The sequence below is a fragment of the Ranitomeya variabilis genome, chromosome 8 (genome assembly GCF_051348905.1).
Source record: "Ranitomeya variabilis isolate aRanVar5 chromosome 8, aRanVar5.hap1, whole genome shotgun sequence".
Classification (NCBI taxonomy): Eukaryota; Metazoa; Chordata; class Amphibia; order Anura; family Dendrobatidae; genus Ranitomeya; species Ranitomeya variabilis.
Genome location: NC_135239.1, coordinates 21,606,340 through 21,620,925, shown reverse-complemented (window position 1 = coordinate 21,620,925; position 14,586 = coordinate 21,606,340). Strand labels below are relative to the sequence as shown.

At 42.0% G+C, this 14,586-nt stretch overlaps 1 protein-coding gene across 4 annotated transcripts in view; it reads right to left on the bottom strand.

Annotated features, from left to right (window-relative positions):
* OMA1 (OMA1 zinc metallopeptidase) overlaps positions 1-14,586 on the bottom strand; it is a 52,015-nt gene that overhangs the window by 35,338 nt on the left and 2,091 nt on the right. For 3 of the 4 annotated variants that reach the window (XM_077278558.1, XM_077278556.1, XM_077278557.1), the window contains exon 2: positions 541-939. In XM_077278558.1, the coding sequence (XP_077134673.1) occupies positions 541-935 (395 nt within the window). In that variant the 5' untranslated portion in view covers positions 936-939. Of the gene's footprint in view, positions 1-535; positions 940-14,586 lie in introns of all 4 variants that reach the window. The other variant, XM_077278559.1, reaches the window with a different exon arrangement.

The following is a 14,586-nucleotide window of genomic DNA, read 5'->3' as shown; positions in this document are numbered from 1 at the left end:
TCTCAGCAGCACAGAGTATTTCAGGAGAGAAGTTGATGATCTTTTAGGGTATAGTTCACTCATGTAACGGGGATAGTGAGGACAGTGCCATGCTGTGCAAACATTATGGAGACAAGTGCAGGATTCACAGCAGCACAGAGTATTACAGCACGGAAGCACACTGAGCGGTCCAGTCGTCATAATGTTGTGCTAGGACAGGATTGCATGTGACATGGGTAACGTCGTCATGTGGAGGAGAAAAGGCTGCAGCCTGAATGTTGCAAATATAAGGGAGCAGCCAACACCAGCAGCACAGAGTATTTCAGGAGGGGCTGAGGTTGTGGGGCCAAGTGATAAGGAGCAGGACTGCCGACAGCACAGAGCATTTCAGGAGGGGCTGAGGTTGTGAGGCCAAGTGATAATGAGCAGGATTACCGACAGCACAGAGTATTTCAGGAGTGGGCTGAGGTTGTGGGGCCAAGTGATAATGAGCAGGATTGCCGACAGCACAGAGTATTTCAGGAGTGCAATAAGAAATAAAAGTCACGGCTTATACCTGACCTGCCAAGGATAATAGCAAGCAGCTTTTGTAGAGGTTTGATAAGAAGCCAGATGTGCGGAGGCAGGAGGACACTGAGGCGGCGGGTGGTGTGGATGGACCTGATGCCCCAGGGGTTGTTCTGTGGCAGCTGGGAGGAGACCCCCGCGCTCTGTATATAACTGGTATACACTACTTGGCTGTGCCCCCCACAGACCGCACTCTTGGCTATGGGGGATATGGAGGGTGATGGCCAGGAGGGCCGATATTGTCCAGTCCTTGGGAAGTGCTCCGTTCTTCTCGTATTTGATGCATTTAAAAAGTTACTATGAAGGGTTAATCTAGAAGAGACGAGTCTGTTCAGGGAGCAGATTCTCTGTCTGCAGATGCACAGGATCCGGGCAGCCTCCATCCTCATCCTCCTGCAGAGACACAAGGTTTACAATGTTTCAGGCATCGGATACAATGTATCATTGGGGAATTGTCTCATAAGCAATTCTCTACTGTGAATCTTTAGAATTCTACAGGCTTGCAGAGTGAGGAGAAACCATTCCCATCAATCGCCATTCACTGACAGCAAGCAGAGGTCTTGTACATGGTAAGAAAGTACAAAAGTAGCAAATGATTGCCTCGTACCTTTCTGACTGCACATTTAGCGTTTCCCACTCCCACACTACCTCCTCATCCCGCCCTCTCTCTGTTGGAGTCCCTCAAGGCTCTGTCCTAGGCCCCCTACTTTTTTCCATCTATACCCTTGGCCTAGGACAACTCATAAAGTCTCATGGATTCCAGTACCACCTGTATGCGGACGACCCTCAGATCTACCTCTCTGGCCCAGATGTCACCTCTCTGCTGTCCAGAATCCCGGAGTGTCTATCAGCCATATCCTCCTTCTTCACCTCTCGCTTCCTAAAACTCAATGTAGACAAAACCGAACTCATCATCTTTCCCCCATCTCACGTATCCCCCCTACCTGACCTATCTATTATGGTAAATGGCATCAAGCTCTCTCCCGCACCTGCAATCTACTACCTCAGGGTAACTCTCGACTCTGCCCTGTCCTTCAAACCGCACGTCCAAACTCTTGCCACCTCCTGTCGCCTCCAACTCAAAAATATTGCCAGAATCCGTCCCTTCCTCAGCCCACAATCTACCAAAACTATTGTGCATGCCCTCATCATCTCCCGCCTCGACTACTGCAGCACCCTCCTCTGTGGCCTCCCCGCTAAGGCTACGTTCACACGATCAGGATTTCCATCCTTTTTTTTTCCTGCCCGTTTTTGGAAAACGGCAGCTAAATTCCGCAGTGAATTTGAGCTGCGTTTTCTGATCCTTTTTCTTCAGCGTTTTCCACTGCGGGTTTCCAATAGCAGTTTCCTATTGGAGCTGCTGGAAAACCGGTGCGGAATCCGCTGAAAGAATTGACATGCTACTTCTTTTTTCCGCTGGAAAATCCGCGCGGATTTTCCAGCGGAAAAACGGATCGTTAGCACAGCGGTTTTGGTTTTCCATTGGGTTACATTGTACTGTAACCAACATGGAAAACTGATCCGGATCCGCAGCTGAAAATCCGCTACGGATCCGGATCAAAATCCGGATCGTGTGAACGTAGCCTAACTCTCTTGCACCTCTCCAGTCTGTCCTCAACTCTGCTGCCCGGCTAATCCACCTCTCTCCTCGCTACTCCCCTGCTTCTCCCCTCTGCAAATCCCTCCACTGGCTCCCAATTCCCCAACGAATCTAGTTCAAACTACTAACACTGATCTACAAAGCCATCCACAACCTGTCCCCTCCCTATATCTCTGAACTAATCTCCCAATATCTTCCCTCACGTATCTTCAATCCTCCCAAGACCTCCTTCTCCCCTCCACACTTATTCGTTCCTCACACAACCGCCTCCAAGATTTCGCCCGAATATCCCCCATCCTCTGGAATTCCACATCTCAACAAGTCCGATTATCCACCACCCTCGGATCCTTCAGATCCATCTCTTCAGGAAAGCCTACAGCCTGCATTAACCATTCTGCTGCCTCACCACCGCCAGAGCTGCCGCCTCACCAACCACCAGAGCTGCCGCCTCACCAACCACCACAGCTGCTGCACCCCCAACCACCAGAGCTGCCGCCTCACCAACCACCCGAGCTGCCGCCTCACCAACCACCAGAGCTGCCGCCTCACCAACCACCACAGCTGCCGCCTCACCAACCACCACAGCTGCCGCCTCACCAACCACCCGAGCTGCCGCCTCACCAACCACCCGAGCTGCCGCCTCACCAACCACCAGAGCTGCCGCCTCACCAACCACCAGAGCTGCCGCCTCACCAACCACCAGAGCTGCCGCCTCACCAACCACCAGAGCTGCCGCACCCCCAACCTTCTGTCTCTTCCCCATTATTCCATAGAATGTAAGTCCGCAAGGACAGGGTCCTCTCCCCTCTGTACCAGTCTGTCACTGTAAATTTATTTACTGTAAACGATATCTATAACCCTGTATGTAACCCCTTTTCACGTGTACAGCACCATGGAATTAATGGTGCTATATAAATAAATAATACGAAGGAGAAGAAGAATAATGATGGTGCGTGCTAAACTTGAGCAAGAATTTGACTTTTAGGGGAGGTGTGTAATGGATTATTTGTCATTTACACCTGAAATTGGGGTAAATTATAGCTAAAATTGGTCTTATAGAAGTGAAGGAAGCAGAAATTGAGCACGGACCACTCTGCAAAGGACTTTGAGACCCCCCATTCTCAGGAACGGTGGGTTTACAGCAAGTGGACCCCCAACAATCATACATTTATCACAATGCAAGGAGAGGTATTAACTCCTCCTTGCTCAATGACACACATGAGCTTGCTGCTGACCTGGCAAGTGCCGCCCGTGTTATACAGCCAGCACCTGCCTCCAACAGCAGCGAGCAGAGCTAGCGCCGATCACTGCTGTTTAACCACTTCATTGCCGCCATCAGTCTGAAGTATAGTGGTATACTGTACAAGCAATCAGTCACAGGATCAAGGAAACTAGGACTGAAAAATATAGTGAAAAGTTTACAAAAGTTTTTTTTTAATAAAGAAAAAAAAAAAAAAAAAAATGTACATTTGTCCCTTTTCCACATCGAAAAATAAATAAAAATGCAGGTATATTGAAAATTCTCACCTACCAAACTAGGAAAATTAGGAAAAACATAGAAGAAAAAAGGAAAGGAAACGAGAATTGTGGTTTTCAGCTGCTGCGCCTCTGCCCCAAAACTGCAATAAACAGGGGACGGACTAAACTGCATATTGGGATGATGGGATGATGGGATGATGGGCTGCAATACTAGACTCGACCACTAGATGGCAGCACATTTTACAAATGCAGACCAGGAAATTACTACTTGTAATATAGCAAGAAGGGAATTCAATGGAAATACTTAAATGAATCAGAACATCCACAGGGCTGGATTAAAGTTTAATAATAGAACCAGGGAAATAAGATTGTAACTATATGGGATTATGTGTAGAATATCGGGTTACACACGCCTGGTGATATATCTCATCAACATCTCATAGGAATATGGGTATAACTATTGTTCTGTATAAGGATTATGGGTGAAATATCCCAAATACACATGCCCAGGAACATACTTCATCTACTTCTGATAGGAATATGGGTATATCTATTGATCTGTGTGGGGATTATGGGTGAAATATCACACATACACATGCCCAGGAACATACTTCATCTACTTCTGATAGGAATATGGGTATAACTATTGTTCTGTATGGGGATTATGGGTGAAATATCACACATACACATGCCCAGGAACATACTTCATCTACTTCTGATAGGAATATGGGTATATCTATTGATCTGTATGGGGATTATGGGTGAAATATCACAAATACACATGCCCAGGAACATACTTCATCTACTTCTGATAGGAATATGGGTATATCTATTGATCTGTATGGGGATTATGGGTGAAATATCACACATACACATGCCCAGGAACATACTTCATCTACTTCTGATAGGAATATGGGTATATCTATTGATCTGTATGGGGATTATGGGTGAAATATCCCAAATACACATGCCCAGGAACATACTTCATCTACTTCTGATAGGAATATGGGTATATCTATTGATCTGTATGGGGATTATGGGTGAAATATCCCAAATACACATGCTCAGGAACATACTTCATCTACTTCTGATAGGAATATGGGTATAACTATTGTTCTGTATGGGGATTATGGGTGAAATATCACACATACACATGCTCAGGAACATATTTCATCTACTTCTGATAGGAATATAGGTATATCTATTGATCTGCATGGGGATTATGGGTGAAATATCACAAATACACATGCCCAGGAACATACTTCATCTACTTCTGATAGGAATATGGGTATATCTATTGATCTGTATGGGGATTATGGGTGAAATATCACACATACACATGCCTAGGAACATACTTCATCTACTTCTGATAGGAATATGGGTATAACTATTGATCTGTATGGGGATTATGGGTGAAATATCACACATACACATGCTCAGGAACATACTTCATCTACTTCTGATAGGAATATGGGTATATCTATTGATCTGTATAAAGATTTTGGGTGAAATATCACAAATACACATGCCCAGGAACATACTTCATCTACTTCTGATAGGAATATGGGTATAACTATTGTTCTGTATGGGGATTATGGGTGAAATATCACACATACACATGCCCAGGAACATACTTCATCTACTTCTGATAGGAATATGGGTATATCTATTGATCTGTATAAGGATTTTGGGTGAAATATCACAAATACACATGCCCAGGAACATACTTCATCTACTTCTGATAGGAATATGGGTATAACTATTGTTCTGTATGGGGATTATGGGTGAAATATCACACATACACATGCCCAGGAACATACTTCATCTACTTCTGATAGGAATATGGGTACATCTATTGTTCTGTATGGGGATTATGGGTGAAATATCACAAATACACATGCCCAGGAACATACTTCATCTACTTCTGATAGGAATATGGGTATATCTATTGTTCTGTATGGGGATTATGGGTGAAATATCACACATACACATGCCCAGGAACATACTTCATCTACTTCTGATAGGAATATGGGTATATCTATTGATCTGTGTGGGGATTATGGGTGAAATATCACACATACACATGCTCAGGAACATACTTCATCTACTTCTGATAGGAATATGGGTATAACTATTGATCTGTATGGGGATTATGGGTGAAATATCACACATACACATGCCCAGGAACATACTTCATCTACTTCTGATAGGAATATGGGTATATCTATTGATCTGTATAAGGATTTTGGGTGAAATATCACAAATACACATGCCCAGGAACATACTTCATCTACTTCTGATAGGAATATGGGTATAACTATTGATCTGTATGGGGATTATGGGTGAAATATCACACATACACATGCCCAGGAACATACTTCATCTACTTCTGATAGGAATATGGGTATATCTATTGATCTGTATAAGGATTTTGGGTGAAATATCACAAATACACATGCCCAGGAACATACTTCATCTACTTCTGATAGGAATATGGGTATATCTATTGATCTGTATAAGGATTTTGGGTGAAATATCACACATACACATGCCCAGGAACATACTTCATCTACTTCTGATAGGAATATGGGTATAACTATTGTTCTGTATGAGGATTATGGGTGAAATATCACACACACACATGCCCAGGAACATACTTCATCTACTTCTGATAGGAATATGGGTATAACTATTGTTCTGTATGGGGATTATGGGTGAAATATCACACATACACATGCCCAGGAACATACTTCATCTACTTCTGATAGGAATATGGGTACATCTATTGTTCTGTATGGGGATTATGGGTGAAATATCACAAATACACATGCCCAGGAACATACTTCATCTACTTCTGATAGGAATATGGGTATATCTATTGATCTGTATGGGGATTATGGGTGAAATATCCCAAATACACATGCTCAGGAACATACTTCATCTACTTCTGATAGGAATATGGGTATATCTATTGATCTGTGTGGGGATTATGGGTGAAATATCACAAATACACATGCCCAGGAACATACTTCATCTACTTCTGATAGGAATATGGGTACATCTATTGTTCTGTATGGGGATTATGGGTGAAATATCACAAATACACATGCTCAGGAACATACTTCATCTACTTCTGATAGGAATATGGGTATATCTATTGATCTGTATGGGGATTATGGGTGAAATATCACAAATACACATGCCCAGGAACATACTTCATCTACTTCTGATAGGAATATGGGTATATCTATTGTTCTGTATGGGGATTATGGGTGAAATATCACACATACACATGCTCAGGAACATACTTCATCTACTTCTGATAGGAATATGGGTATATCTATTGATCTGTATGGGGATTATGGGTGAAATATCACAAATACACATGCCCAGGAACATACTTCATCTACTTCTGATAGGAATATGGGTATATCTATTGATCTGTATGGGGATTATGGGTGAAATATCACAAATACACATGCCCAGGAACATACTTCATCTACTTCTGATAGGAATATGGGTATATCTATTGATCTGTATGGGGATTATGGGTGAAATATCCCAAATACACATGCTCAGGAACATACTTCATCTACTTCTGATAGGAATATGGGTATATCTATTGATCTGTATGGGGATTATGGGTGAAATATCACAAATACACATGCCCAGGAACATACTTCATCTACTTCTGATAGGAATATGGGTATAACTATTGTTCTGTATGGGGATTATGGGTGAAATATCACACATACACATGCCCAGGAACATACTTCATCTACTTCTGATAGGAATATGGGTATATCTATTGTTCTGTATGGGGATTATGGGTGAAATATCACAAATACACATGCCCAGGAACATACTTCATCTACTTCTGATAGGAATATGGGTATATCTATTGATCTGTATGGGGATTATGGGTGAAATATCCCAAATACACATGCCCAGGAACATACTTCATCTACTTCTGATAGGAATATGGGTATATCTATTGATCTGTATGGGGATTATGGGTGAAATATCACAAATACACATGCCCAGGAACATACTTCATCTACTTCTGATAGGAATATGGGTATATCTATTGATCTGTATGGGGATTATGGGTGAAATATCCCAAATACACATGCTCAGGAACATACTTCATCTACTTCTGATAGGAATATGGGTATATCTATTGATCTGTATGGGGATTATGGGTGAAATATCACAAATACACATGCCCAGGAACATACTTCATCTACTTCTGATAGGAATATGGGTATAACTATTGTTCTGTATGGGGATTATGGGTGAAATATCACACATACACATGCCCAGGAACATACTTCATCTACTTCTGATAGGAATATGGGTATATCTATTGTTCTGTATGGGGATTATGGGTGAAATATCACAAATACACATGCCCAGGAACATACTTCATCTACTTCTGATAGGAATATGGGTATATCTATTGATCTGTATGGGGATTATGGGTGAAATATCCCAAATACACATGCTCAGGAACATACTTCATCTACTTCTGATAGGAATATGGGTATATCTATTGATCTGTATGGGGATTATGGGTGAAATATGCCAAATACACATGCTCAGGAACATACTTCATCTACTTCTGATAGGAATATGGGTATATCTATTGTTCTGTATGGGGATTATGGGTGAAATATCACACATACACATGCCCAGGAACATACTTCATCTACTTCTGATAGGAATATGGGTATATCTATTGTTCTGTATGGGGATTATGGGTGAAATATCACAAATACACATGCCCAGGAACATACTTCATCTACTTCTGATAGGAATATGGGTATATCTATTGATCTGTATGGGGATTATGGGTGAAATATCACACATACACATGCCCAGGAACATACTTCATCTACTTCTGATAGGAATATGGGTATATCTATTGATCTGTATGGGGATTATGGGTGAAATATCCCAAATACACATGCCCAGGAACATACTTCATCTACTTCTGATAGGAATATGGGTATATCTATTGATCTGTATGGGGATTATGGGTGAAATATCACAAATACACATGCCCAGGAACATATTTTATCATTATTTTAAGAACATATATATTTATCCCAAATAGTCATGCCCAGTACCACATTTGATGAATTTCCCATAATAATATAAATAGAATTATTCACCTCCATGGTAATTCAATGTGAAATATTATATTTACAGAGGCCAAATAATTTTGCAGCTTTGTTTGAAAAAATATCTTTAAAAACTTGTGGGCACCTAAGCTCCTTAATAAATGAATGCCTATATGTACATTTATATTACAGCGTCAAATAGGCTAAGTAATTTCCTTTTACAGCTTGGTAATTCTGCATTCAATAGCGCTGTAATAAGTCAGTATAGGCTGTTTATTGTCTCTATATGACGGCTTTTCATTAATATAGCGATAACAGTTTGAACTATTAATTTGAAAATATCTGCATTGATTTCCTGGACATATGCAGTGTTTATACGCTCAAAGATGCTGAAACAGGCCTGGAAAGACGGGTTTAACAAAGTTTTTGCTTTATTTATTTTTTTTCTTCAAGATCGTGAAAACTGTCTGAAGCATTGACTTGAAAATAGCTTTTGTGACTTTATTGATATATTTTGAGGTTGGACGTCAAGGTTGCTGAAATAAGTAAATAAAGGCTGATTTAAGAGACTTTTAACTGCTTATCTTCAGTACTGAAAAAAGGCTTAAAGCTGACCTGTCATCACATTCAATGCCACCAAGCCGCAGCTATGGTGGCATAGCTGACAGGTCCAGCAGTGTGGACAGCCCTCTATCCGCCTCCCTGGTGCCTCCGCACTAAAATATTACACTTTATTCCTCTCGATGGGCACCACTGGAAGCATGAAGTGTCTGTATCGGTCCGATGGAGTGTGAACAAATCTGCGCTATCTACAATGCACTGCGTCATCAGTTGCTGGGCAGGAATTTTTTTACTGCCCAGCGACTGATGACGCGGCACAGCGCAGGGCTCAAGCACTGATTGGTTCACACTCCAAAACACCAACAGGACCACTTCTTGATTCCCGTTACGCGCGCCAAGGGGGCAATAAAGTTTAGTATTTCAATGAGGAGGTACCCAGGGAGGTGGACAAAGGTCTCTCCACACAGCTGGACCTGTCAACTATGCCACCATAGCTGCGGCTTGGTGGCATTGAATGTGATGACAGGTCCTCTTTAAAGCGTCGAGTTGAAAATAGCCTGTGTTTTCCTTGTGAAATTTAATACTTAGCTGCTCAATCGTGCATAGCGTGTGCTGTCAACCAACAAACACCTTACCCCACTAATTTCACATAAAATGTAATGTGATATGATCATCAGATGTGGATGATTATATTATTGATTATTATCAATATTCATTTATATGGGGATTATGATTTGGATAATATGGCTTCAAATCCCAACTCCCATATTTATCCTTTACCTGATAAAAATATCCAGTAGAGTCTCTTTTATCCAAGCTAAACGGGAGCAGAGGGTGCTTGGATTTGTGAAAAACTGGGATAACTCAAAAAACTGAATAAAATGCCCCCCTTTGTATCCTGCTGTCCCGCTTTGGGTCTTCCTGTCCCTCTTGTATCCTTCTGTCCCTCTGAGTATCCTCCTTTTGTGTCATCCTACTTCTCTTTTATGTTCTACTGTCCCCTTTTGTCCCTTTTTTGTGTCTAAAAGGGGAGCTCTGGGCAGCCGCCTGGATGCTTGGATAAAGCAGTAAATTGGCTGGCAAAGTGCTGTACAGTCATGGCCAAAACTATTGAGAATGAGACAAATAGTAATTTTTCCAAAGTCTACTGCTTCATTTTTTCTAATGGCAATTTGCATATACTCCTGAATGTCAGAGTGATCAGCTTAACAGCAATTACTGTACTTGCAAAGTCAATATTTGCCCAGAAAATGAACTTTAACCCCCAAAACACCTATCAACATCATTGCAGTCCTGCCTTAAAAGGAGCAGCTAACATCGTTTTAGTGCTTGATCCATTAACAGAGGTGTGGGTGTTGATGAGGACAGGGCTGGCGATCAATCAGTCATGATTAAGTAAGAATGACATCACTGGACACTTTAAAAGGAGGCTGGTGCTTGGTATCATTGTTTCTCTTCAGTTAACCATGGTTATCTCTAAAGAAACACGTGCAGCCATCATTGCACTGCACAAAAATGGCCTAACAGGGAAGAGTATCGCAGCTACAAAGATTGCACCTCAGTCAACAATCTATCGCATCATCAAGAACTTCAAGGAGAGAGCTTCCATTGTCGTCAAAAAGGCTCTAGGGCGCCCAAGAAAGACCAGCAAGCGCCAGGACCGTATCTTAAAACTGTTTCAGCTGCGGGATCGGACTACCAGCAGTGCCGAGCTTGCTCAGGAATGGCAGCAGGCTGGTGTGAGTGCTTCTGCACGCACTGTGAGGTGGAGACTCTTTGAGCAAGGGCTGCTGGTTTCAAGGAGGGCAACAAAGAAGCCACTTCTCTCCAGAAAAAACATCAGGGACCGACTGATATTCTGCAAAAGGTACAGGGAGTGGACTGCTGAGGACTGGGGCAAAGTCATTTTCTCTGATGAATCCCCTTTTCGATTGTTTGGGACATCTGGAAAACAGCTTATTCGGAGAAGAAGAGGTGAGCGCTACCACCAGTCTTGTCTCATGCCAACTGTAAAGCATCCTGAAACCATTCATGTGTGGGGTTGCTTCTCAGCCAAGGGAATCGGCTCACTCTCAGTCTTGCCTAAAAACACAGCCATGAATAAAGAATGGTACCAGAATGTCCTCCAAGAGCAATTTCTCCCAACCGTCCAAGAGCAGTTTGGCGCCCAACAATGCCTTTTCCAGCATGATGGAGCACCTTGCCATAAAGCAAAGGTGATAACTAAATGGCTCATGGAACAAAACATAGAGATTTTGGGTCCATGGCCTGGAAACTCCCCAGATCTTAATCCCATTGAGAACTTGTGGTCAATCATCAAGAGACGGGTGGACAAACAAAAACCAACAAATTCTGGCAAAATGCAAGCATTGATTATGCAAGAATGGACTGCTATCAGTCAGGATTTGGTCCAAAAGTTGATTGAGAGCATGCCAGGGAGAATTTCAGAGGTCTTGAAGAAGAAGGGGCAACACTGCAAATATTGACTTGCTGCATTAACTCATTCTAAGGCCGGCGTCACACATGCGAGTTTTACAGACGTAAGAGCGCAGAAACTACGTCCGTAAAACTCGCATAACATACGGCACAATTATTCTCAATGGGGCTGCTCCTATCAGCCGTATATTACGGTTCAGTATTATACGGCTTTCTACGGCCGTACAAAATCGCAGCATGCTGCGTTTGTCAGCGTATTGTGCAAAAAAAATCGCCAATGAAAGTCTATGGGGGCGAGAAAAATACGGATTCCACACGGACCATGCGTGTGCATGGCGAGAAATACGCAGCGGTGTTAGTGAAAAGTCGGTAATTCAATTGCCGGCTTTTCATTTCTCCTGCACAAACCCGACAGGATATGAGACATGGTTTACATACAGTAAACCATCTCATATCCCCTTTTTTTTGCATATTCCACACTACTAATGTTAGTAGTGTGTATGTGCAAAATTTCAGCGCTGTAGCTGCTAAAATAAAGGGTTAAATGGCGGAAAAAATTGGCGTGGGCTCCCGCGCAATTTTCTCGGCCAGAATGGTAAAGCCAGTGACTGAGGGCAGATATTAATAGCCAGGAGAGGATCCATGGTTATTGGCCCCCCCGTGGCTAAAAACATCTGCCCCCAGCCACCCCAGAAAAGGCACATCTGGAAGATGCGCCTATTCTGGCACTTGGCCACTCTCTTCCCACTCCCTGTAGCGGTGGGATATGGGGTAATGAAGGGTTAATGCCACCTTGCTATTGTAAGGTGACATTAAGCCAGATTAATAATGGAGAGGCGTCAATTATTAAAGCGGACAGTAGAACATAAAAGAGAAGTAGGATGACACAAAAGGAGGATACTCAGAGGGACAGAAGGATACAAGAGGGACAGGAAGACCCAAAGCGGGACAGCAGGATACAAAGGGGGGCATTTTATTCAGTTGTGTGAGTTATCCCAGTTTTTCACAAATCCAAGCACCCTCTGCTCCCGTTTAGCTTGGATAAAAGAGACTCTACTGGATATTTTTATCAGGTAAAGGATAAATATGGGAGTTGGGATTTGAAGCCATATTATCCAAATCATAATCCCCATATAAATGAATATTGATAATAATCAATAATATAATCATCCACATCTGATGATCATATCACATTACATTTTATGTGAAATTAGTGGGGTAAGGTGTTTGTTGGTTGACAGCACACGCTATGCACGATTGAGCAGCTAAGTATTACATTTCACAAGGAAAACACTGGCTATTTTCAACTCGACGCTTTAAAGAGGACCTGTCATCACATTCAATGCCACCAAGCCGCAGCTATGGTGGCATAGTTGACAGGTCCAGCTGTGTGGAGAGACCTTTGTCCACCTCCCTGGGTGCCTCCTCATTGAAATACTAAACTTTATTGCCCCCTTGGCGCGCGTAACGGGAATCAAGAAGTGGTCCTGTTGGTGTTTTGGAGTGTGAACCAATCAGTGCTTGAGCCCTGCGCTGTGCCGCGTCATCAGTCGCTGGGCAGTAAAAAAATTCCTGCCCAGCAACTGATGACGCAGTGCATTGTAGATAGCGCAGATTTGTTCACACTCCATCGGACCGATACAGACACTTCATGCTTCCAGTGGTGCCCGTCGAGAGGAATAAAGTGTAATATTTTAGTGCGGAGGCACCAGGGAGGCGGATAGAGGGCTGTCCACACTGCTGGACCTGTCAGCTATGCCACCATAGCTGCGGCTTGGTGGCATTGAATGTGATGACAGGTCAGCTTTAAGCCTTTTTTCAGTACTGAAGATAAGCAGTTAAAAGTCTCTTAAATCAGCCTTTATTTACTTATTTCAGCAACCTTGACGTCCAACCACAAAATATATCAATAAAGTCACAAAAGCTATTTTCAAGTCAATGCTTCAGACAGTTTTCACGATCTTGAAGAAAAAAAATAAATAAAGCAAAAACTTTGTTAAACCCGTCTTTCCAGGCCTGTTTCAGCATCTTTGAGCGTATAAACACTGCATATGTCCAGGAAATCAATGCAGATATTTTCAAATTAATAGTTCAAACTGTTATCGCTATATTAATGAAAAGCCGTCATATAGAGACAATAAACAGCCTATACTGACTTATTACAGCGCTATTGAATGCAGAATTACCAAGCTGTAAAAGGAAATTACTTAGCCTATTTGACGCTGTAATATAAATGTACATATAGGCATTCATTTATTAAGGAGCTTAGGTGCCCACAAGTTTTTAAAGATATTTTTTCAAACAAAGCTGCAAAATTATTTGGCCTCTGTAAATATAATATTTCACATTGAATTACCATGGAGGTGAATAATTCTATTTATATTATTATGGGAAATTCATCAAATGTGGTACTGGGCATGACTATTTGGGATAAATATATATGTTCTTAAAATAATGATAAAATATGTTCCTGGGCATGTGTATTTGTGATATTTCACCCATAATCCCCATACAGATCAATAGATATACCCATATTCCTATCAGAAGTAGATGAAGTATGTTCCTGGGCATGTGTATTTGGGATATTTCACCCATAATCCCCATACAGATCAATAGATATACCCATATTCCTATCAGAAGTAGATGAAGTATGTTCCTGGGCATGTGTATTTGTGATATTTCACCCATAATCCCCATACAGATCAATAGATATACCCATATTCCTATCAGAAGTAGATGAAGTATGTTCCTGGGCATGTGTATTTGGGATATTTCACCCATAATCCCCATACAGATCAATAGATATACCCATATTCCTATCAGAAGTAGATGAAGTATGTT